The 23,326-nt window shown below is 46.3% G+C and overlaps 1 protein-coding gene across 2 annotated transcripts in view; it reads left to right on the top strand.

Annotated features, from left to right (window-relative positions):
• Positions 1–1,747: 1,747 nt before the first annotated feature.
• The window catches only part of zdhhc8b (zDHHC palmitoyltransferase 8b), a 357,552-nt gene continuing 335,973 nt past the window's right edge, over positions 1,748–23,326 (top strand). The window contains exon 1 of one of the 2 annotated variants that reach the window (XM_072470115.1): positions 1,748–2,034. In XM_072470115.1, the coding sequence (XP_072326216.1) occupies positions 1,937–2,034 (98 nt within the window). In that variant the 5' untranslated portion in view covers positions 1,748–1,936. Of the gene's footprint in view, positions 2,035–2,468; positions 2,558–23,326 lie in introns of those variants that run through there. The other variant, XM_072470165.1, reaches the window with a different exon arrangement.

Raw genomic sequence — 23,326 nt, 5'->3', positions numbered from 1 at the left:
ATGATCCGACACTGCGATTGCCGAGTACTCAGTATCCACCACCCCCGGTATTAGAGCGCTGCTCAGAACAAAAAAGTCGATCCAAGAGTATACCTTGTGGACATATGAGAAAAAAGAAAACTCCTTCGCCCTTGGCCGTTCAAACCTCCATGGGTCTACTCCCCCCCATAAACCCCTTCAATTCCTTTGCCGCGGCTGGCACCCTCCCTGTCCTGGATTTTGACCGATCCAATTCCAGATCAATGACTATATAAGGGGCAGCACAGTAGCATTGTGGATAGCACAATTGCTTCACAGCTCCAGGGTCCCAGGTTCGATTCCGGCTTGGGTCAGTCTGTGCGGAGTCTGCACGTTCTCCCAGTGTCTGCGTGGGTTTCCTCCGGGTGCTCCGGTTTCCTCCCACAGTCCAAAGATGTGCAGGTTAGGTGGATTGGCCATGCTAAATTGCCCTTAGTGCCCAAAATTGCCCTTAGTGTTGGATGGGGTTACTGGGTTATGGGGATAGGGTGGAGGTGTGGACCTTGGGTAGGGTGCTCTTTCCAAGAGCCGGTGCAGACTCGATGGGCCGAATGGCCTCTTTCTGCTATGAAATGAAGCTTTCTGAAACTATGAAGTCCCCTCCCATGATCAGGTTATGTGACCCTAAGTCTGGGATCATACCTGACACTTGCCTCATAAATTCCACATCGTCTCAATTCAGAGCATATAGATTCACGAGTACCCCCTCCAGCTTCCCACTCACCATTAGGTACCTGCCCCCATGTCTGACACAATTCCCCCTGCCTCAAATGGCACCCATTTATTAATCAAAATTGCTAACCCCCTTTGAGTCCAGCCCTGAGTGAACAGCCTCCATCCTGAGCACCAGTTGGGCACAGCACTCAGCCCTTCACCATGAGGCTGGGCACAGCACTCAGCCCTTCACCATGAGGCTGGGCACGGTGCTCAGCCCTTCACCATGAGGCTGGGCACCGCGCTCAGCCCTTCACCATCAGGCTGGGCACCGCGCTCAGCCCTTCACCATCAGGCTGGGCACCGCGCTCAGCCCTTCACCATCAGGCTGGGCACAGCTGATTGGCACAAACTGAACCCGAGCGCCAGGAGGGTGAGGCGGCACCTCCGGCCCAGCCAATCGGAATAATGCTGCAGGAGGACCAGCCTCCAATTGAAAGGAGGCAGAATCTCCGCCCATTGTCCTGTGCAAAACAGATGGGCGGGGCTTCATGGGAAGGGGGTGGGGCCGGGCGGGCCATTGATTGTCCAATCAGGACGATCGGCAGCCAGCCCCGCCCCTTCGCGCGCCTGCTGTCCGCCTGGCGCGTGCCCCTGCGTCGCCAGCCCCACCCTTTGCCCGGAAGCCCCGCCCGCTCCGATGCTCTCTGTCCAACTGGGGCGGGCCGGTTAGCACCGCCCCAGCCCCGCCGCAAGCGCCGCCCCCTTCACGCTGGCACGGAGCGTGAAGCTCCGCCCCCTAAAGGTTCCTCTGTTCATTTGGCGCGCGAGGCCGTGAAGCACCGCCCCTGCACCGCCCCCTCTCGCGCAGGCCGCCCCCTCGCGCGCGCGCAGTCCGCGGCGCACCGCCCCCTCTCGCGCAGGACGCCTCGCACCGCCCCCTCTCGCGCAGGTCCCTCCCCCTGGCAGATCCCCCCTGTCCATCTGGCGCGGTTGCTAAGGAAGGAAAAGGGGAGGGGGGGGGGACGATTTTTCTCGTGCCTCCTCTGCCCGCCCGCCTGCTTCTCCGGCCTTGCCCCCCCCCCCCCCGCTTCACTCACTGGCCCGCCCGCCAAGCTTTGTCGCTGAGCTCGGTTCGGTCAGTGCTCGCTGGCGGCGAGGCGTTGCATTTGATCCATTTTAATTTCTTTTTTTCTGTTGTTGTTGCTGCGCGCGGCTCAGCCACTCACTCTCCTCCCCCCCGAGACTATGTGGAAATTACAGGATGCCCAGTGGAAAGAAATTTAAACCCACCAAATATATACCGGTCTCCACAGCCGCCGCCTTGCTCGTTGGTGCTACCACCTTATTCTTCGTCTTCACGTAAGTAAAGGAGGGGAGTATCCCTCGGGGGTAACAGGCTGGTTTGTGTCCGGTTGCTAAGGTGGTTAGTTTGACAGCGGCTGCAGGCCGCACGGTGCTGTCTGGGCAGCGGCTGCTCCCACCATCGGCCGCCCTTACCCCATTGGATTTATGCACCAAACGTGTGCATCGCCGCCAAAGATAAATCCCAATGCGTGGCAATGTAAATTGCAATCCACTTTTTGATGTGCATTGAAATCTATTCATGTGACCGTGATTTATGTTGACTTTTGAGATTGTGTGTATTCGGTGCAAGGTGAATGCATCTCTCTCTGCATTGCCTGTCTGTCAGAGTATATATTGTGTATGGGTTACTTAAATTACATATTATATCGCGCCACGCATTTATATTTATATATAGCCGAAGCATTCGCTTCGCATTCACTGCCCACTCTTGCTTTCTGGCTGGGGAATGAATGCAGGCTCCTCAAAACAGCGGGGACGCGGTTGACGAGGCTCGTCTGTCCACATCTCATCGCTGTTTGTATGATTCAAGTGGCATTTTTTTTATTCATCGGGGAATAAAGGCTTCTCGGCTGCCTGGGGGTTCCGAGCTGCCGCTTGCTCTGGGGTGCCTCCTCGGTGTCTGCCCGGTGCTCCTGTTAGGTTTGCGATCGTTGGCAATGATTTGTAGGAACGGCCAAATGGCTCGTGTTGGAGAAACTGGAGTTTTTTCAGTGCGAGAACTGCTGGGGCTAAAGGTGTTGGCGGTTAAAACAAATGAGAGCGATCTGTTGGAGTGCTTTGGGTCGAATTGGGTGAAATTTGCAAATGGGAATCCAAACCTGTTGACTTTTTGCTATTCACAATTGTTGACTTGCGTTGTTTTAAGTAGAGCTTAAACGGTTTGTGCACGTAAGATTCGTCGGTGAACTAAATATGGAACTATAGCCTAACTCTGACTTTGAGCAATAAAAAATAGTAAGCCGATTTCTTTCAACTCAACTCTTGAAACTCCACTCTGCAGCAGATGTCAACCCAGTATGATGTAATTGTAAAGTTGCACCTAGAACTTAAGATGTGTTTAAAATAGCTGAACAAAGCCAGCGATATAAATTATTATTTTCAGCTCTGTGAAAGGGCTAATTTATCTTTCAGTTTCACGTGCCTGGTGGGTGGCCTGGAGATTAAATGTTGATATCTGCCTTTTTCTTTTTAGATGTTCCTGCGTGTTCTGTTTTTATTTCAGATTCCAGGCATTGCGGATTATTTTTCCTTTCTCTTGTCCCTTTTGTTTGATTCATTGCCCTCTTCACCCCCCCCCCCCCAAGCAATGATGTTAGCTGTCACTTTTTAAAAATATGTATTTGCCAAATTCTGCTGCGTATTTTTTTTCATTCCAGCCGAATTGCTCGCTTTGTGTGCACTCCGTTCTTCAACCTTCTTGTTTGTTCTTTTGCTGTTATGTTATAACGTGGCTCGGTTGCAGACTGGCCCAGGGTCGATAACCTAACTTTTATTAAACTCTCTTTGGCAGCTGATTGTGTTCTCTGGTTTTTAATTTCAGATTTACAGCACTTTTGTTGTTTTTCTCAGTTTTTTGTAAAAAAATATCGAATCTGGCATTTCACGTCAACTTGTTTGTACACAATCTGCAGTCTGGATCCGGAGGTGCTTTAATAAAGTAGCTATGAGTGGGACTACTCCAGTCGTTAAATGTGGTTTGACAGGGAAATAAATGATTTTGTTTGCGCTGCAGCCATTGGAAGTGCTGCACTGCATTTGGCTGTAGAAACCTGCTCGGGAGATTATTTCTGTCCACATCAATATTTTATGTAGAATGAAAGTTGACACACTGATTTTTGATGGTGCCTGCAATACCTGGCATTTTAAGTGTTCCAAGCAGCGTGCTGTGTAAAAGATTTTATATTTGGCCACGGGAGGATGGATTTTAAAGTGCAATATCAATCATCCATTCCACCTCACACTATAACTGACGGCCACGTTTGCATTTCCATCTTTTTTTAAAAAATGATTCTAAGGCTGTTGAATGCACCAACCTTCCCCAAGCTCCCCTCTCTCAATCTCCCTCGCAATCCCCGAATCCCCGATTGTGAGGCGGAACACGCAAGTCTCTCCATATCCCGATTTATGCTTCCACATTCGGGGGTGGGATAGTGTTGGAAGGTAAAATGCTCTCGGAAGCAGAAATTGGACACCTTACTTCACTTTGAAAGTTTCCTGTACCATTGGTTTAATGGTTCGTGAGGCTGTGGCGGGCGGCGCTCCGATTAGTGAAGGAATTCGTACTGTTGCTGGCACAGCTGGAAATCCAATTGGTGGATAATGCGGAAATCTTTGCATTCCTCCTTGTGCAGAACACTTGGTAAACTGTCCAGCATACGGCACAGTAAATGTGCCAAGGGGAAAAAAAGGGAGGACCAATTACTGTACACCTAATTGACTGGAGGAGAAATCGGCCAAGAGTCGGCGGTGGTGATTAGAATGTAGCAATATATAACCATGTTTAGAGATAAGTTGAATTGTAAATTATTTGTCTAAAGATCACGATAGAACGATTCCAACGCCGCATTGACCTGAGAAGGGGTGAAACAAGGTCACCGCTCGAGTTGTGTATCTGTGTGATCTCCCGGCAGGCGGCCTGCCATTTAAGCTGGTGTGCGCCAATAGACGACTGGCCTTCTCCCCATATTTGTAAAACATGCATCTTGAGCGTCACAACTGGCTCACCGCCCTGCCAGTCGACAATTGTTCGAACTGTGTTTGCAGCTTTTTCCTACTTGCCAGCAGGGTAGGGTCAAGTGAGTAATGATGGTCCACCTCAAAAGAATGGAGTCCACCAGCCTCGGAAGCTTCACCCTCGCTGTCCTCACCACCTCACCAAATGCGCTTTATAGGAGATAATTTCCCCCCTAAGGACCACCTTAAGTGGTACCACAACGTGGAAGGTGGGATTGACACAGTTCTAAACATTTTTATATAGTCCTCTATGGCAGTGGACATGTGCTCACAACATTTCTTATCCACTAGTGTTGTGACAATAGTGTTGCGTCTAACCCCCATGGCGGATGTTGGGTGGGACTAGACTCCAGCGACAAATCAACAAGTGTGGGGCATGGTCCGAAATAACAATCGCTGAGTACTCAGTCGGCACTAGTGAAGGGTAGGGATTTCTATCTAAAACAAAAAAATCAATCCGCGAACATACCTGATGCACATGCGATTGCAATGAAAAATCTTGATCGCCTGGGTGCAAGAAGCACCAAGGATCTACCCCCCCCCCCCCCCAAATCTGCTCCATGCAAGACAACAAAGCCCTGGCCACCCCCAATGGAGTAAAATATTTGGGCTTGGACCATCCAGTCTACGGTCCAAAACACATTTTAGGTATCCACCCAAAATGAGCTGATGCAAGTCTAAATATGGGGGTGGGGGGGGTTCGGCCACCGAGGATAGCTCCGATTCCAGCAAGGCAATCCCATCACTGTGGCTCGAAGTGCCTCTTCCATATCATTGATCGTAGTTCCATGGGCTTCCACGGTCTCATTGGTTTTCCCCAGAACCGCTTGAATGGGGGCCAAGGCTTCTTTCGTTGATTTCCGACGATCATCCGATACAATTTGTACTATAATGCATCTTGGGCATTAGTGGTGTGGCTGGAGCACCAGAAACTGACTTTGCCATTTTACCTGCCGATGACCTCCTGAGAAACCTCAGACTCTTGTTGACGAACTTCTGCTTTCCACCTTCTTTCTCCTGACGTGTTGGGGCATTTCAGCCATAGACGGTCCTTATTCCATTAACTAAGTGGGTGATCAGGGCAGCACGGTGGCGCAGGGGGTTAGCCCTGCTGCCTCATGGCGCTGAGGTCCCAGGTTCGATCCCGGCCCCGGGTCACTGTCTGTGTGGAGTTTGCACGTTCTCTCCGTCTTTGCGTGGGTTTCGCGCCCACAACCCAAAGATGTGCAGGTTAGGTGGATTGGCCACACTAAATTGCCCCTTAATTGGAAAAAATGAATTGGGTACTCTAAATTTTTTTTAAAAAAGTGTGTGGGTGATCACGACGAAAAGGGACAAAAAGTTCAGTTCTCCAGCGGGAGCCACCTTGTGCAGGTCTTCCCCCTATATTTACATCACCCGAAGTCTCAAGTAGGGAGGTCTTAACTGTACACACTACTTGCTACAAGACGTCCTTATACTCCTTGCAATAAAGGTTATCATTCCATTTGCTTTCCTAATTGCTTGCTGTACTTCCATATTAACTTTGTGGTTCATGCACAAAGATGCCCAAATCCCTTTGTGGGCAGCTTGGCCTGTGATTGACTAGCACAATGTATAATTCTGTTGATACAACATCTGATTTCTAGTAATAATAATCGCTTATTGTCACAAGTAGGCTTCAATGAAATTACTGTGAAAAGCCCCTAGTCGCCACATTCGGCGCCTGTTCGGGGAGGCTGGTACGGGAATTGAATCCGCGCTGCTGTCATTGTTCTGCATTACAGGCCAGCTGTTTAGCCCACTGCGCTAACCAGCCCCATTGTGATCCCCATTGTATATTCTCCTTGTGATCACTGCATCCAAGACTTTGATACTCCATAATGGATCTCAGTAGTCACTGACAGTAGGAATGTAATAATGACCGCCCGGGGAGAGACCACCAGAGGTGATCGTCTCTCTCGACGCAGAAAAGGCCTTCTCTTCCCCTTCCCTTGTGCCAGTTCGCAGCCGTACTGTTGGATACAGCCTCATCCCAACCCCACTTTCCACTCCAAAGATCTTGAATGCATTGTCACCTTCCAAATTTGTCCCCATCTTTCTCAAACTCCATGTTTGAATTCCAGTTGTCGGGTTTCTGTCCAGTCACAATACTAAACTTGCTGTTATCAAATTCACAAATTACATCCTATATGACTGATAAAGGTAAAATATCACTCCCTCATCCTTTTGACCTGTCTGCAGCCTATTACACAGTTGATTGATCGCACCATCCTTCTCCAATGTCACTGCACCATCGTCCAGCTAGGTGGGATTATGCTCACCTGGTTGCATTCTTCTCTATGTAATTGTAGCCAGACAATTGCTGTCAGTGGCTTCCCGGCTTGGGTCACTGTCTGTGTGGAGTCTACCCTTTCTCCCCGTGTCTGCGTGTGTTTCCTCCGGGTGCTCTGGTTTCCTCCCACAGTCCAAAGATCTGCAGGTTAGGTGGATTGGCCATGATAAATTGCCCTTAGTGTCCAAAAAGGTTAGGTGGGGTTAATTTAGAGTACCCAATTCATTTTTCCAATTAAGAGGCAATTTAGTGTGGCCAATTCACCTACCTTGCACATCTTTGGCTTGTGGGGGCGAAACCCACGCAGACACTGGGAGAGTGTGCAAACTCCACACGGACAGTGACCCAGAGCCAGAATCGAACCTAGGACCTTGGAGCTGCGAAGCGGCAGTGCCAACCACTGTGCCACCGTGCTGCCCAATATCTCCTTACATGACTTTGTGTCTCATTTTGTTTGAGATTTCTGTTATGAAGCACCTTGAGATATTTTATTACATTAAAAGTACGATGTAACTGTGAGTTGCTGTGGTTGTTCTTAACTCCATATAGAATGGAGGATGAACCAAACTGAAGCGCCCAAGTAAAGGACAGATTTGGGATTTAAGTCTTTTAACTTCTTGGCTACAGGTTAATTGCATTGCAAAAGGCATTTTTAATGTGCAGCAGAACAGTGAAGTCTGCACCATATTCCCTGTTTGGTGCTGCTGCCCTTGAACCCTATTAAAGTGGAAATTACTGGCAATTTGATATTTGCTTAAAAAGAAATTACTTCCCGTACCAGCCTCCCCAAACAGGCGCCGGAATGTGGCGACTAGGGGCTTTTCATAGTAACTTCATAGAGGCTTCAGAAAGATTTAGACAGTTTAGGAGAGTGGTCCAAGAAATGGCTGATGAAATTCAACGTGGGCAAGTGCGAGGTCTTGCACTTTGGAAAAAAGAATAGAGGCGTGGACTATTTTCTAAACGGTGACAAAATTCATAATGCTGAAGTGCAAAGGGACTTGGGAGTCCTAGTCCAGGATTCTCTAAAGGTAAACTTGCAGGTTGAGTCCATAATTAAGAAAGCAAATGCAATGTTGTCATTCATCTCAAGAGGCTTGGAATATAAAAGCAGGGATGTACTTCTGAAGCTTTATAAAGCATTAATTAGGCCCCATTTAGAATACTGTGAGCAATTTTGGGCCCCACACCTCAGGAAGGACATACTGGCACTGGAGTGGGTCCAGCGGAGATTCACATGGATGATCCCAGGAATGGTAGGCCTAACATACGATGAACGTCTGAGGATCCTGGGATTATATTCATTGGAGTTTAGGAGGTTGAGGGGAGATCTAATAGAAACTTACAAGATAATGAATGGCTTAGATAGGGTGGATGTAGGGAAGTTGTTTCCATTAGCAGGGGAGACTAGGACCCGGGGGCACAGCCTTAGAATAAAAGGGAGTCACTTTAGAACAGAGATGAGGAGAAATTTCTTCAGCCAGAGAGTGGTGGGTCTGTGGAATTCATTGCCACAGAGGGCGGTGGAGGCCGGGACGTTGAGTGTCTTTAAGACAGAAGTTGATAATTTCTTGATTTCTCGAGGAATTAAGGGCTATGGAGAGAGAGTGGGTAAATGGAGTTGAAATCAGCCATGATTGAATGGTGGAATGGACTCGATGGGCAGAATGGCCTTACTTCCACTCCTATGTCTTATGGTCTAAGCCTACTTGTGACAATAAGCGATTTTCATTTCATTTTCATTCATTTTATGAGACCCAGAAAAATGTGCTTTGCTAATGTAAAAAAAGCAAATTACTGCAGATGCTGGAATCGGAAACAAAAACAGAAAATGCTGGACAGTTTCAGCAGGTCTGACAGCATCTGTGGAGAGAGGGCGGAGCTAACGTTTCGAGTCTGGATGACTCTTCGTCAGCTTTGCTGATGTTATGGGGTTTTTCTCCATAGTGGCAGTGGAAGAGCATGTAGATTGTGGCGTTTCGTGTTTTTTTTCCCTTAAATTTAGAGTACCCAATTCTCTTATTTTCCCAATTGTCCCTTATTATTAAGGGGCAATTTAGCGTGGCCAATCTACCTACCCCGCACATCTTTGGGTTGTGGGGGTGAGACCCACGCAGACATGGGGAGAATGTGCAAACTCCACCCAGGATCGACCCGGGTCCTTGGCGCCGTGAGGCAGCAGTGCTAACCATGGTGTATTTTGGTTGAGTTATCATTTATGCTTTACTTTCCCTCCCAGCACTGCCAATCTTTAGCCTAGTAAGAAATCTTGCAACACCAAGTTAAAATCCAACAGGTTTGTGTAGCTTTCGGAGCACTGCTCCTTCCTCAGGTGAATGAAGAAGCTTTAGCCTTGTTCAGGTTTGTCACTATAGTGCTTTCAAAATGTTGATGTAAGAACCACAATTTGATATTTGCTTAAAAAGAAACCTGCATCAAGCATTATTGAGAGCTTTCAAAATATAGAATCATAGAATGATTACAGCGCAGAAGGAGACCTTGTACGATAAATCTTTCCAAATTATTTTACTCCAGGATTGCAAAATGGACTCTCTACATGGGATGAGTCACTTCACAAAATTGTGGCTGAAACTTCCATTTCCTGAGAATCACACTGCAGGTGATCAGTCCATAGTTTAATATAGTCAGTCACTCCATCAAGTTGCTACTTCTGTCTTCCTTTTGTTCTGCTGTCTTGTTGGCGATGAGGGCTAGCACTGATTGCCCCAATCCTTCAAGTTTATACCTGTGTGTTGGAATATTCCTTTTGCAGTGCTGTTAAGGAGGAAGTTTCACGATTTTGGCCAAGCAACATTGAAGGAACAGCGATACATTTCCAAGTCAGGATGGTGAGTGTCTTGAAGGAGAGCTTCCAGGTGGTGGTGTTCCCTTGTGTCTGCTGTCCTTGTCCTTCTAGATCGTAGAGATCATGGGTTTAGATGGTGCTGTCTAAGGAACGTTGGTGAATTCCTGCATTGTATCTTGTAGTTGGTACACATTGCTGGTGGTGGAAGGAGTGAATGTTTGTGGATGGGGTGCCCATCAACCGGGCTGCTTTTTCCTGGATTGTGTTGAGCTTCTCAAGTGTTGTTGAAGCTGCAGTCTTCCAGACAAGTGGAGAGTATTCCATCACACTCCTGACTTGTTCCTTGTAGATGGTGGACAAGCTTTGAGGAGTCAGGAGGTGAGTTACTCGCTGCAGGATTCCTAGCCTCTGATCTGTTCTTGTAGCCAAAGTATTTATATGGCTAGTCCAATTCAGTTTCCGGTTAATGGCAATGCCCCAGGTTGTTGATAATGGGGATTTGGTGATGGTCTTGTCATTGAATGTCAAGGTACGATGGTTAGATTCTATCTTGTTGAAATTGGTCATTGCCTGGCACTTGTGTGGTGTAAATGTTACGCTACTTGCCTGTCAAAGCCTGGATATTGTCCAGGTCTTGCTGCATGTGAACATGGATTGCTTCAGTATCGGAAGAATCATGAATGGTGCTATGTGCAATCATCAGCAAACATCTCCACTTCTGATATTGTGCTGGAAGGAAGGTCATTGATGAAGAGGTGAAGATGGTTGAGCCTACGATGCTATCCTGAGAAACTCCTGGAGTAATATCCTGGAACTGAGATGATTGAGGGCCAACAAAAACCTTAATCATCTTCCTTTGTGTTAGGTATGACTGCAACCAGCAGAGAGGTTTTCCCCTGATTCCCATTGGCTCTAGTTTTGTTAGGATTCCATGATACCACACTCGGTCAAATGCTGCCTGGATGTCCAGGGCAGCATCTAAATCTCTGGAACTCAGCGCTTTTATCTGTGTTTGAACCAAGGCTATATTGATGTCAGGTGCTGAGCCAGTTACCCTGGCAGTTACCCAAACTGAGAATCAGTGAACAATGGTCACTATTTATTAATTGAATTCAAATTCCACCAGCTGCTGTGGACCCATGACCCCAGAACAATCGCCTGGACCTCTGGATTGCTAGTTCAGTGACAATACCATTATGCCATTACCTCTCCTCTCTGAAGTTTTTACATTCTCCTTAAAATTCACTGCCCAGAATTGGATGAAATATTCCAGTTGAGGCTGAGCAGTGTTAAAGGTTCATCGTAACTTCCTTGCTTTGTACTCTTATCTCTTGATTGCCCATCAACCAATTACTCAATTTGCTTAGGCAGCATCTATGATTTATGAGCACAATCGCATGTCTTTCTATTCTTGTAACTTCTTTAGAATTGATTATTTTTATCTTTTAAAAATAATTTAGAGTACCCACTTAATTTTTTCCAATAAAGGGGCAGTTTTAGCATGGCCAATCCACCTAGCCTGCACATCTTTGGGTTGTGGGGGTGAAACCCACGCAAGCACAGGGAGAATGTGCAAACTCCACACGGACAGTGACCCAGAGCCGGGATCGAACACGGGACCTCAGCGCCGTGAGGCAACAGGGCTAACCCACTGCGCCACCGTGCTGCCCCCATTTTTATATTGCCCCATCTCATTTCTCTTATCAAAATGTATCACTTCATGGGCAGCACGGTGGAGTGCCTCACGGCGTCAAAGTCCCAAGTTCGATTCCGGCTTTGGATCACTGTCCGTGTGGAGTTGCACATTCTCTCCGTGTTTGCATGGGTTTTGCCCCCACAGCACAAAGATGTGCAGGGTAGGTGGATTGACCACGCTAAATTGCCCCTTAATTGGAAAAAATGAATTAGGTACTCTAAATTTATTTTTAAAATGTATCACTTCACAATTCTCTACTTTAAATTTCATCTGCCATGTGTCTGCGTATTCCACCAGCCTATGTTCTCTTGGCGTCTATCACTATCTTCACAGCTTACTTGCAAATTTTGTGTTGTTTGCAATTTTTGAAGCTGTGCCCTATATGCCCTATACACCCAAATCTTAAGTCAATTGAATTTGCTGACAAGCTTGTTATGTGGCGCTTTACCAAATGTCATTTAGAAGCCCAAACACCATGTCAACTGCATTACCCTCCTCAACCTTGTCTGTACAGTGTAGCAGAGTTTTCATTGAGCTCAGGTTTATGAAGGATGATAAATGGGATGCCAACCAGGCGAGCATTCGTAAAGTAGGAATCCAGATATAACAGGGTGAGATCATGTCTAACAAATTTGATTGAATTTTCGAGGAGGAGACTAGGTGTGTAAGATGAGGGCAGTGCAGTTGATGTCATCTACATGGACTTCGATGAGGCTTTTGACAAGGTCCCGCATGGGAGACTGGTGAAGAAGGTAAGAACCCTTGCGATACAGGGCAATTTGGCTAATTGTATCAAAAATTGGCTTAGAGCAGGAGGCAGAGGGTGATAGTTGAAGGTTGTTTTTGTGACTGGTAGCCTGTGTCAAGTGCTGTACCGCAGGGATTGGTGCTGGATCCCTTGCTGCCACTTTTTAAAAATCCACATCCCCCATGGCCACAAACCTCCTGGTTGGTCTCTTCCTCTAGTCCTACAGCCGCCAGGATATCTAAACCCCTCCAATTCTGGCCTCTTGGATAACCAATTTGTTGTGCTCCACTACTTGCTGATGTGCCTTCAGCTGCCCATACCCTAAATTCTGGAATTCTTCCTTGAAATCTCTGCCTTTTGCTTATTTCAGATGCACCTTAAATTTCTTGGAACAAGGTTTCTGTCACTTATCCTAAGATCCCCTTATGTAAGTCAACTGTTTTGTTGTGAACATTCATGATCTAAATGTGAAAGTAGGAAGTATGGTCAGTAAGATAACAGGTGACGGGGTTAGCACTGCTGACTCACAGCGCAGAGGACTCGGTTCGATCCCAGCCCCGGATCACTGCCTGTGTAGAGTTTTCACATTCTCATATCTGTGTGGATCTCACCCCCACAACTCAATAGATGAGCAGGGAGGTGAGATGGCCACGCTAAATTGCCCCTTAATTGGAAAAAAAATGAATTGGGTTTGGTGATATGCATAATGTGTACAGTTAGATATACAACCTCTGACCAGCAGGTGGTGACAGGGATCCACCATGTGACTCCAGAGATTGTCAGTTGGTAGTAAGTCGTATCAGAGGACAGTCACATTAGAAGTAGCTCCAGGAGAATTTACTAATCATTACTGTTTGTATTATAGTTTCTTTAGTAATCTTTCCACATGTTCATTTGTTAATAAACAATCTTACTCGTCAAGAACTAGATGTTCTGTGTGCACCTTTACCACGGCCACAGCACAGAACATAGCATTGGATACTTTAATTTTTAAAAAAAAAGTTAGCAGATGACACGAACGTTGACAGTGTGGTAGATAGCAAAAAGGAAAGTCTTCGATCACGGTGGTATAGATGGGCTGGCCAACTAGGCAAAAGGCAAATGGAATTTAACGCTGGAAAGTGTGATAGGGCAGCGCAGTGGATAGCCCTGCTGCCTCATGACGCCAAGGTCCCGGGTTCGATCCTGGCTCTGGGTCGCTGTCCGTGTGGAGTTTACAGTGAGTTTCACCCCCAGAACCCAAAGATGTGCAGGGTAGGTGGATTGGCCATGCTAAATTGCCCTTTAATTGGAAAAAATGAATTGGGTACTCTAAATTTTTTTTTTAAAGAAAAGTGAGGTGATGCATTTTGGGAGACCAAAGAGGCAAGGAAAAACAAAGTAAATGGTAGGACACTAGGAAGTTTAGAGAACGAGAGGGATTTTTGGGTGCATAGGTCCCTGAAGACAGCAGGAAAGGTAGAAACAGTTAAGAAGGCAAATGGGTGAGCAGATTCTTTGGGGTGGAAGATGTGCGGGAGGACCAGCGAACCATGTCCACATGTTCTGGGCATGTCCGAAGCTTAGGGAATTTTGGCAGGGGTTTGCAGATGTCATGTCCACGGTGTTAAAAAGAAGGGTGGCGCTGAGTCCAGAGGTGGCGATTTTCATGGTGTCGGAAGACCCGGGAATCCAGGCGGAGAAAGAGGCAGACGTTCTGGCCTTTGCTTCCCTGGTAGCCCGGAGATGGATACGGTTAGCTTGGAGGGACTCAAAAGCCTCAAAGCCCCCGAAGTTGGCGACCTGGCTATCGGACATGGCTAGCTTTCTCTGTTTGGAGAAAATCAAGTTCGCCTTGAGAGGGTTACTGTTAGGGTTCGCCTGGAGGTGGCAAACGTTCGTCGACTTCTTCGCGGAAAATTAATCGTCAGCAGAAAGGGGGTGGGGTTAGTTTAGCTTAGAGTAGGGGGTTAGTAAAGGTGGGACCTGTAAGGGAGGGAGACGGCTTTTGCACTATGTTTATAGTTTCATGTACATTGTTTATTGTGCTGTTGTTATAATACCAAAAAATAACTCAATAAAATGTTTATTAAAAAAAAAGAAGGCAAATGGGATACTTGTCTTTATTAGCTGAGGCATAGAATAGCCCTTTAATTGGGCAGCAGGGCAGCATTGTGGATAGCACAATTGCTTCACAGCTCCAGGGTCCCAGGTTCGATTCCGGCTTGGGTCACTGTCTGTGCGGAGTCTGCACATCCTCCCCGTGTGTGCGTGGGTTTCCTCCGGGTGCTCCGGTTTCCTCCCACAGTCCAAAGATGTGCAGGTTAGGTAGATTGGCCATGATAAATTGCCCTTAGTGTCCAAAATTGCCCTTAGTGTTGGGTTGGGTTCTGGGGATAGGGTGGAGGTGTGGGCTAGGATAGGGTGCTCTTTCCAAGAGCTGGTGCAGACTCGATGGGCTGAATGGCCCCCTTCTGCACTGTAAATTCTATGATGATAATATAAGAGCAGGGAGATTATGATGGAACTGTATAAAATACTCGTTAGGCCACAGCTAGAGTACTGTGTGCAGTTCTGGTCGCCACACTATAGGAAGGATGTGATTGCACTGGAGAGGATGTGGGGGAGATTCACCAGGATGTTGCCTGGGTTGGAGCTTTTCAGCTATGAAGTGAGGCTGGTTAGGCGGGTTGTTTTCCTTAGAACAGAGAAGGCGGAGGGGGGACATGATGTAGGTGTACAAAATTATGAGGGACATAGGATAGATGAGAAGGAACCTTTCCCCATAGTAGAGGGGTCAATAACCAGGGGCCATAAGGTAAGGAGTAGGAGATTTAGAGGGAATCACCACAGAGGGTGGTGGGAATCTGGAACTCTCTGCCTGGGAGGGTGGTAGAGGTGGGAACCCTTAAGAAGCATTTAGATGAGCACTTGAAATACCGTAGCATAAGCTATGGACCAAGTGCTGGAAAATGGGATTGGAATAGATAGGTGCTTGATGGCCAACGCAGACACGATAAGCCAAAGGGCCTCTTTTTGTGCTGTAAAACTGTATGACTCTAAAGGTATGGATCTGCATTTAAGAAGCAGATGACCTCAGGCAGACAAGCAGGGTTTGGTGATGTTACAAAGGTGATAGATAATAGGTCATCTTTGTGATAGCGATAATATGCCCGTACCTTACTTTAAATGTATGCATCCTCACAAGAGCTGAGGTTTCGGTGCCTACCACATGGTAAATCATGAGCACTAAAATATTTTCTATCACATCATGGTATAGAGCTTCAATGTGTCTTATTAACTGTACTAAACAAAATAAGGTAATAATGCTTTTGGATTTCAGGCTCATAGCTGTTAAGATTCATGAGCAATCTTTCTATCATAAATAGTGTACGTGAATGTTTTATGTTATGAAAAATGTTTTATTATATGTGGATCTGAAGCCTGCATGCAACACATTGTGTACTTGGCTCAAACAGCACTGACTGCTTATTCTATTATTTATTGTACTCTAGCAGCAGACTTTAGTTTGAACGTTGGTCTCGGCAGATGTTTGGATGAGATTAGTTTGCCCTGAAATCCATTTGACTTGTGTTTTGAGAGGATGTTTTGGTTGCATGAAACAACACTAGAAACACAATATAATTGTAACATTTCCCGTTTGTAAGGCTTCCTTCATACTTGGATTGCCTCTTTGACACCTTGCCAGGTGTATTATTGGTGCATGTTCAAAATTTGAAATCCTTGCATATAGCACAAAATCAGGCTTTTATGGTGCTTTATAAAAATTTGCTTGCAAATTTTCTCCTTGTTGGGGAATGGTTGCAATACACTCATCATTTATTCCCCAAGTGTCCATTTTTTGGATGTCCAAAAATGCATTGTGTTGTTAGATAAAGTTAATAAGATGACACTACTGTCTCTGGAGGCCATGCGAGTGCGGGTGGGAGGCACTGGAAGTGGTAGTTTCTATAGGTGTCTCCAGAGGCACCACAGTCCAGAGTAAAATAATTGGGAGCTAGGCTTGGCAAATGCAGTTGATTTAGCCTGCATTGCTGTATTGTTGGGCCATTATCCTCAAATTCTCTAGCCAAAAACAGCATGGAGGCACCAACACCACAAAGGCTGCAGCAGTTTGAGGCCAATGGACAGAATGGTTAGCACTGCTGCCTCAAAGCGCCCAGCACCTGTATTTGATTCCAATCTTGGGTGACTGTCTGTGTGGAGTTTCCACGTTCTCCTTGGGCGCAATTCTCCCATCGGAAGACTAAGTCCCAACGCCGGAGTGAAAACCGGAGTGTTTCACTCAGACTTCGGAGGCCGCTCCCAGCCCCCTATTCTCCCGCCCCGGGGGGCTAGGAGTGGCGTCGTGTCATTTACACGGGGCGGGCCATAGCGCCGCGTAAAGGTGGTGACGTGTAAATGATGCAGTCGGCGCCGCGTAAATGATGTCACCCATGCATGCGTGGTTGCCGTCCTCCCCGAGGCCGTCCCGCAAGAAGATGTCGGATGGATCTTGCGGGGTGGCGGAGGAAAGGAGGTCCTCCTTTTGAGGCCGCCCCCGGTGCAGGAACCCCCCCCTCCCCACAGGTTGCCCCCCCCAGTGTTCCCGCGGGCAGCGACCAGATGCGGACGGCGCCGGCGGGAAACCGTCGTGTTGGGCAGGCCACTCAGCCCATCTGGGCCGGAGAATCGTCGCTCGCCAGTTACAAACGGCGAGCAGCGATTCTCCCAGCGGCCAGCCGTGATTCTCGCCGCGCCGGTTTGGTGGGGGGGTGGGGGTGGGGGGTTGGGAGAATCGCATGCAGATGCCGGGGTGGCGTGGCAGGACCCGCGCGGCGCCCAGGCAATTCTCCCACCCGGAGTGGGGGGGGAGGGGGGGAATTCCGCCCCCTGTGTCTGTATGGGTCTCCTCCGGGTACTCCAATTTTCTCCCAAAGTCTAAAGATGTGTAGATTCGGTGGATTGGCCATGCTAAAAGGCCCCTTGGTGTCAGAGATGTGAGGATAGGTTGCTGGGATTGGTGGTGGTGGTGGTTGGGGGGTGGGGGGGAGTGGACCTGGGCTTGGGCCTGGGTGAAGTCGTGTTTCGGAGGGTCAGTGCAGAATGGCCTCCTCCACTGTCGTGATTCTATGATTCAATACCTGAGGTCGGTGAGGGATGGACAGCAAGGGATGCTAAGTGCGCAAGGCACCCAAATCTGTTCTGCAACAGACAAAACCGTTGAATTTTCAATACTGTGTCTTCAGAATGAATTGCTGTCTTCAGAATGAATTGCAAGTGTAAAGGTTTATCACAGCTTGGTTAACACATAGCAAGTTCTGTATTTTGGTATCAATGTCCCAAAGATTTAAAGTTTACTGCCTGTAAACATGGCTCTTTTGATGCTGTGCATTACTTTTTAACATTCGCTGAAACTGGCAGTAATTATGGAATGGAACTAAATGGCTGCTGATTATGGACCATATTGCCTTTGTTCCACTAAACCTGTGCTGATATTTGCTCTTTACTTTGTGTTTGAGAAATGGGGTAACATCTGGAGGAACATTTTACCAGTAGCAGAAACTCCATTGAGGCAGTGTTAATAATTTTACAAATAAAGGTTTCTTGATATGCATTTCCAATTTTCAAATATCACCCACTCCTAATGGCTTTGTACATTTTTAGACAGCTTTTAAGGTTGCAATTTTTGTGTAATCTGTATTTGACCAAATTCTTTGTGATTAAAAATGTGTTCATAGTCCCTGGCTTGTGCCCAGTTTACCAGCCCAAGTCGGACACAGCTTTAGTTGGCTCTAATCAATTCTTGGTAATGGGAAATTGTGAGCAAGGTTCCTCTTCTGATTTGCGATGTAATGACCATGTTGGAACATGTAGAATCATAGAAAAGTTACAGCACAGAAGGAGGCCATTCGGCCCATCTTGTGCATGCCAGATGTATGTGCAGTGACGGCATGGGTTTGGATGGTTAATTTGCAAGAACCTGGCTTGAGTTCCCTTGAGTATAGAAGATCGAGCGGTAATCAGATCAAGGTTTTTAAAATGTTAAAAGGATTTAATGGGGGAGATACAGAAATACTATTCACCGGCAGCACGGTGGCGCAGTGGGTTAGCCCTGCTGCCTCACGGCGCCGAGGTCCCAGCTTCAATCCCGGCTCTGGGTCACTGTCTGTGTGGAGTTTGCACATTCTCCCCGTGTTTGCGTGGGTTTCGCCCCCACAACCCAAAGATGTGCAAGGTAGGTGGATTGAACATGCTAAATTGCCCCTTAATTGGAAAAAAAATGAATTGGGTACACTACATTTATGAAAATTAAAAAAAAAAAAAAAAAAAAGAAATACTATTCACCCAGCTAAATCGCTGGCTTTGAAAGCAGACCAAGGCAGGCCAGCAGCACGGTTCGATTCCCGTAACAACCTCCCCGAACAGGCGCTGGAATGTGGCGACTAGGGGCTTTTCACAGTAACTTCGTTTGAAGCCTACTTGTGACAATAAGCAATTTTAATTTCATTTTCATTTCAGTGGGAGGATCGAGAGGAAAGGGACATAATAAAATTAGAGCTAGACTATTCAGAAGCAAATCGGGAAAAACTTTCTACCACAAAGGGTGATAGAAATTTGGAATTCTCTTTCCCAAAAAGCTGCAATTGTGAGGATGGTTAAAACTTTAAAGACTGAGATGATTAGATTTTTGTTAGGAAAGGAGTTGGAGGCAAGCTGGGACGTGATGCTAAAGTACAAATCAGAAATGATCTAATTGAAAGGGAGGAGTAAGATCAATAGGCTCAATAACTTGCTACTGTCCGTAATGTTCTGTAGCCATGTAAAATGGCTGCGTTCCGATTAATCTGGCCAAAACTCAGTTTAAAACGACTAACCCGAAAGACTGCTGGGAAAAGCAGCCAAGAAGACACAAGCAGGCAGCTGCAGACAGGTTTGCATATTCAGCGCAGGGAACGTAGCCCAGATCGATACTCGGGGCTATCAACAGCCCATCAACCCAGGTATCCGCAGTTGCATTCAGGACTGTTTACACCTAATCTACTCAGACATCCACAGTTAAATCGGCTATCCCCGGGAACAATTGCAACATATTAGCAATTGAATACCGGGCCAGACTTGTCGGCGCCTGCAGTGGCCGAAACAAAGACAGGTGAGCGACCACCCTCCGATCAAGGAATCGCCTCACCATTGGACACATCGACCCCAGAGACTGGGGACAGAATCCAATCACTTGGGACTCAGGGTCAAGGGCCGCCCTGGGAGGCGGGAAGCCCCTGGGCCCTATAAAAGTAAAGGTCCGAGTTCAGATCTCTCTCTCTCTCATCTTCGCCTGCTCGAGACCTTTGCAAGACCAGCCACCGGTAATAGTAAGTTTGAATCCAGCGATCGCTATCCGGTAGAGACACCTAGCCACCGACCTGTAGCAGCCTTTTGAATCCTGCGGGCCAGATTTGATTGGACAAGCCATTCGTTTCCCTGACCTGGTGGGCTCTTCCTAAGTTAAGTATTGGCCAGTAGTGATAGGTTTATTATATAGAAAGTAGTATTAGGGTATTAATATTGCTTGTTGCATATAATAAATGACCGTTGTTTTAATCCTTACTAAGCGGTGTGCTGTGTTATTAATCATAACCTGAACTTGAACCACGTGGCGGTATCATAAAGATACCTGGCGACTCATGAGCAAAGGTGACCTAAACAGAGCAAATAGACTAAGGTTAAAAAGAGCAATAGTTCCTAATGACCAGATCAGGCTTAATTGTGATGGCTCTTGCAGGTGAACAGCATTCTGACTCTAGTTACCGGGGTTTGCATGAAGGTAATGGGTACGGGCAGCACGGTGGCGCAGTGGGTTAGCACTGCTGCCTCACGGCGCCGAGGTCCCAGGTTCGACCCCGGCTCTGGGTCACTGTCCATGTGGAGTTTGCACATTCTCCCTGTGTTTGCGTGGGTTTTGCCCCCACAACCCAAAGATGTACAGGGTAGGTGGATTGGCCACGCTAAATTGCCCCTTAATTGGAAAAAATGAATTGGGTACTCTAAATCTTTTTTAAAAAATGAAGGTAATGGGTACATAAGAGATTCTGGAAGATGACTGGTTATATCCCAACGAGGAACGAAAATGAATGAAAATAAATGAAATGAAAATCGCTTATTGTCACAAGTAGGCTTCAAATGAAGTTACTGTGAAAAGCCCCTAGTTGCCACGGCGCCTGTTCAGGGAGGCTGGTACGGGAAATGAACCCGCGCTGCTGGCTGCCTTGGTCTGCTTTAAAAGCCTGCTATTTAGCCCTGTACTAAACCAGCCCCTGGTTGTCTTCAGGAGGCTAATGGAAAAATTATGGAATAATTAATGTAATAATGCATGTCTTCAGGAAGTTAATGGAAAAAGTTGAAAAGCCAACATAAAACTTGTGCTAAGAGGTGGTCCATCATGTGGTACACCAGTCTTTTGTGCCACAGCTGTGCCTTCTAGGGCAAGATTTAAAGCAGAACCTAAATGTTACCTATGTGGAGGGAAATGAAACAGCTCTGGACCACATTTCTATGCTCAGTGGTGACATTTGATTGGCATCGGCAGAGCAGGGATTATATTTTTTTGTTACCATCTCAGCTGGGGAACTATACTATGCAGAAAACAACTTTTGGCTTGACGTCTGCTGAAACTTTCAATGGGAAGAAACTGTTTTTAAAAACATCAGCAGAGGTACTCAGGTAGCACTCTTGCTTCTGAGTCAGAAGGTTGGGGACTCATGTCCCAGTCCAGAGCCTTGAGCCCAAAATCCCAGGCTGACACTCAAAAAGTACAGTCACTATTGGAGATGCTATCTTTTGACTGAGAGTTAAACCAAGGCCCCATCTTCCCTCTTGGGTGGACCCAATGGAACACAGTGGTACTATTTTGACCATGAGCCGAGGATCTATGTCCACCACAATGTTTATCCCTCTTTTGATGTTTATAAAAAAGATTACCAGTCATATGATGTTTGTGAGAGCTTGTGCCTCAATTGGCTGCTGTTTCCCACATTGCATCAGTGACTACACTTTAAAAAACAAAAAAAAATTGTCATTGATTGTAAGGCACTTTGACATCCTGAAGTTGTGAAAGGGAATATGTAAATACATGTTTATCTTTTTTTCCCTTTTACTTTGAGAAGTGTTCTAAATGGAAATCCAATTTATCAGTCAGTGCAGTGCATTTTCTTCCATATTTGTGGCTCGTTAAGGTCACCAACTCGAGTCCTGGAGCATGCTAATTTTATCAGCATGCACTCATTGCTAAACCAACAACGTCTGCACTAGCTTGGTTCATCGGATGGATGAATGAACCTGGCATGGGTTACAACTTCCTAGTCATCCATTCCTCTGCTGCAAGGACACCTGTAAACAAGATAGGAGATGGCATACATTGACACAGACACACAACTGGGCGACAGTCACTGATGGCTGTAACCTTTGGAGGCTGACTGGAGGAGCATTGGAAGATGCGAGCAGAAACATAAAGCTCAGCTGGCTGAATAAAGGGCCCAGAGAAAACAAGATGTCAGTAAACCATGCACCTTCTCAACCTACTGACTTTCTCTGCGGAAAATGTGGCAGATGCCGGAGTAGGGCTCTTGAGCCACACTGGGCAATGCTTAACACAGAGTTGACGACTATTGTTTTACAAGGAAGGGTGCCTTAAATTGTTTTTTAAATGGCTGGAGTGATGTGCAAGATTTTATATTTGAAAAAATGCAAGTAGAATCCAGTCACAAAGTAGCAAATAATACGAGTTCTGTCATTCCTGCTTATTGTTCAATTGATAAACTTACAGTTCATCTGATAACAGCAGTTTGACAATCTTTGTTGCTGATCAAGTAGAGTGCGCAAAACGCAATGCTCAGCCAACTCTAAGAAAATGCAAAGGGATTTCAGTCAGGTGATGACTAGGAGTCATTTTTGCTTTTACATCATGCTTGACTGACTCAAGTGAGGCAAATCCTTTAAATTTAAGGATAAGATACTATCTAAACTGCAAAAGCAATTCCTGATTGCCACACCTTTCACAGTATGGAAGAGATATTCTCACTTGGATTTTAGTACAATGTATAAGTTTCATGCTATTTCCACCTTGACCTGTGAAAGATAACCCATGAGTACAACTATATCATAATTATCTGTCTCCCCCTCCCACCTATTTTGGGATTGCTGTGAGATAAGATTATTTGGAGCCACGATGAAGCACTAATGGAGCAATTAGAGCACACTAATGAAGTGTATGACACAAGAAGCTGGAGTACAATTTTTAGAGAGCCTTGTGACACCAGTAAGCCTTATAACAAAATTGCAGTGTAGAAACTCCACGTTGTAAACTATCAAATGCATATCTGGTAATCCAGCATTTGAAAAAAAATTAAAGGCACAATCACAGTTCCCGTAACAGCCTCCCCGAACAGGCGCCGGAATGTGGCGACTAGGGGCTTTTCACAGCAACTTCATTTGAAGCCTACTTGTGACAATAAGCGATTTTCATTTCATTTTCATTTCATTTCATTTTACCCTCTCATTAATAGACCTACAGTTCTATGGGTCCAGGAAAAAGACAAAAACATGCCCTAAAATGTTTACCTTCAGTTAAAAAATGGGATCTAGAGAATCCGATGTCTACCATCTGAAAATGTTTTATATTTGATGGAGCTCCACTGGTTCCCACAAGCCACTGATAACCCAATAAAAAGAGGACAATGCATTTAATGTCATAAAATGTGCCAAGATGCTTCCCAGGAATGTTAGAAAAGTTTCAAAAAATTTTAAGTCAACACTCCTATCGCACCTAAGAATTTAAGGCATAATCCCTTGCATACTCACCCCCGACGACTCATTCCCATCCTTACCGCCAATACTCCTTCAACCAGAAGGGTTCATCCTGTGACTTTTCTTTAGAACAACTGCCAGTATTGGGCTGTTCTCCCACCATCAATGGAATTGATTGTTCCACATCTGGTAGCATTGGTAGGATGCTGG

This window comes from Scyliorhinus torazame, chromosome 1 (genome assembly GCF_047496885.1).
Source record: "Scyliorhinus torazame isolate Kashiwa2021f chromosome 1, sScyTor2.1, whole genome shotgun sequence".
In the NCBI taxonomy this organism is placed as follows: Eukaryota; Metazoa; Chordata; class Chondrichthyes; order Carcharhiniformes; family Scyliorhinidae; genus Scyliorhinus; species Scyliorhinus torazame.
This window is presented reverse-complemented; position numbering and strand designations above follow the sequence as displayed.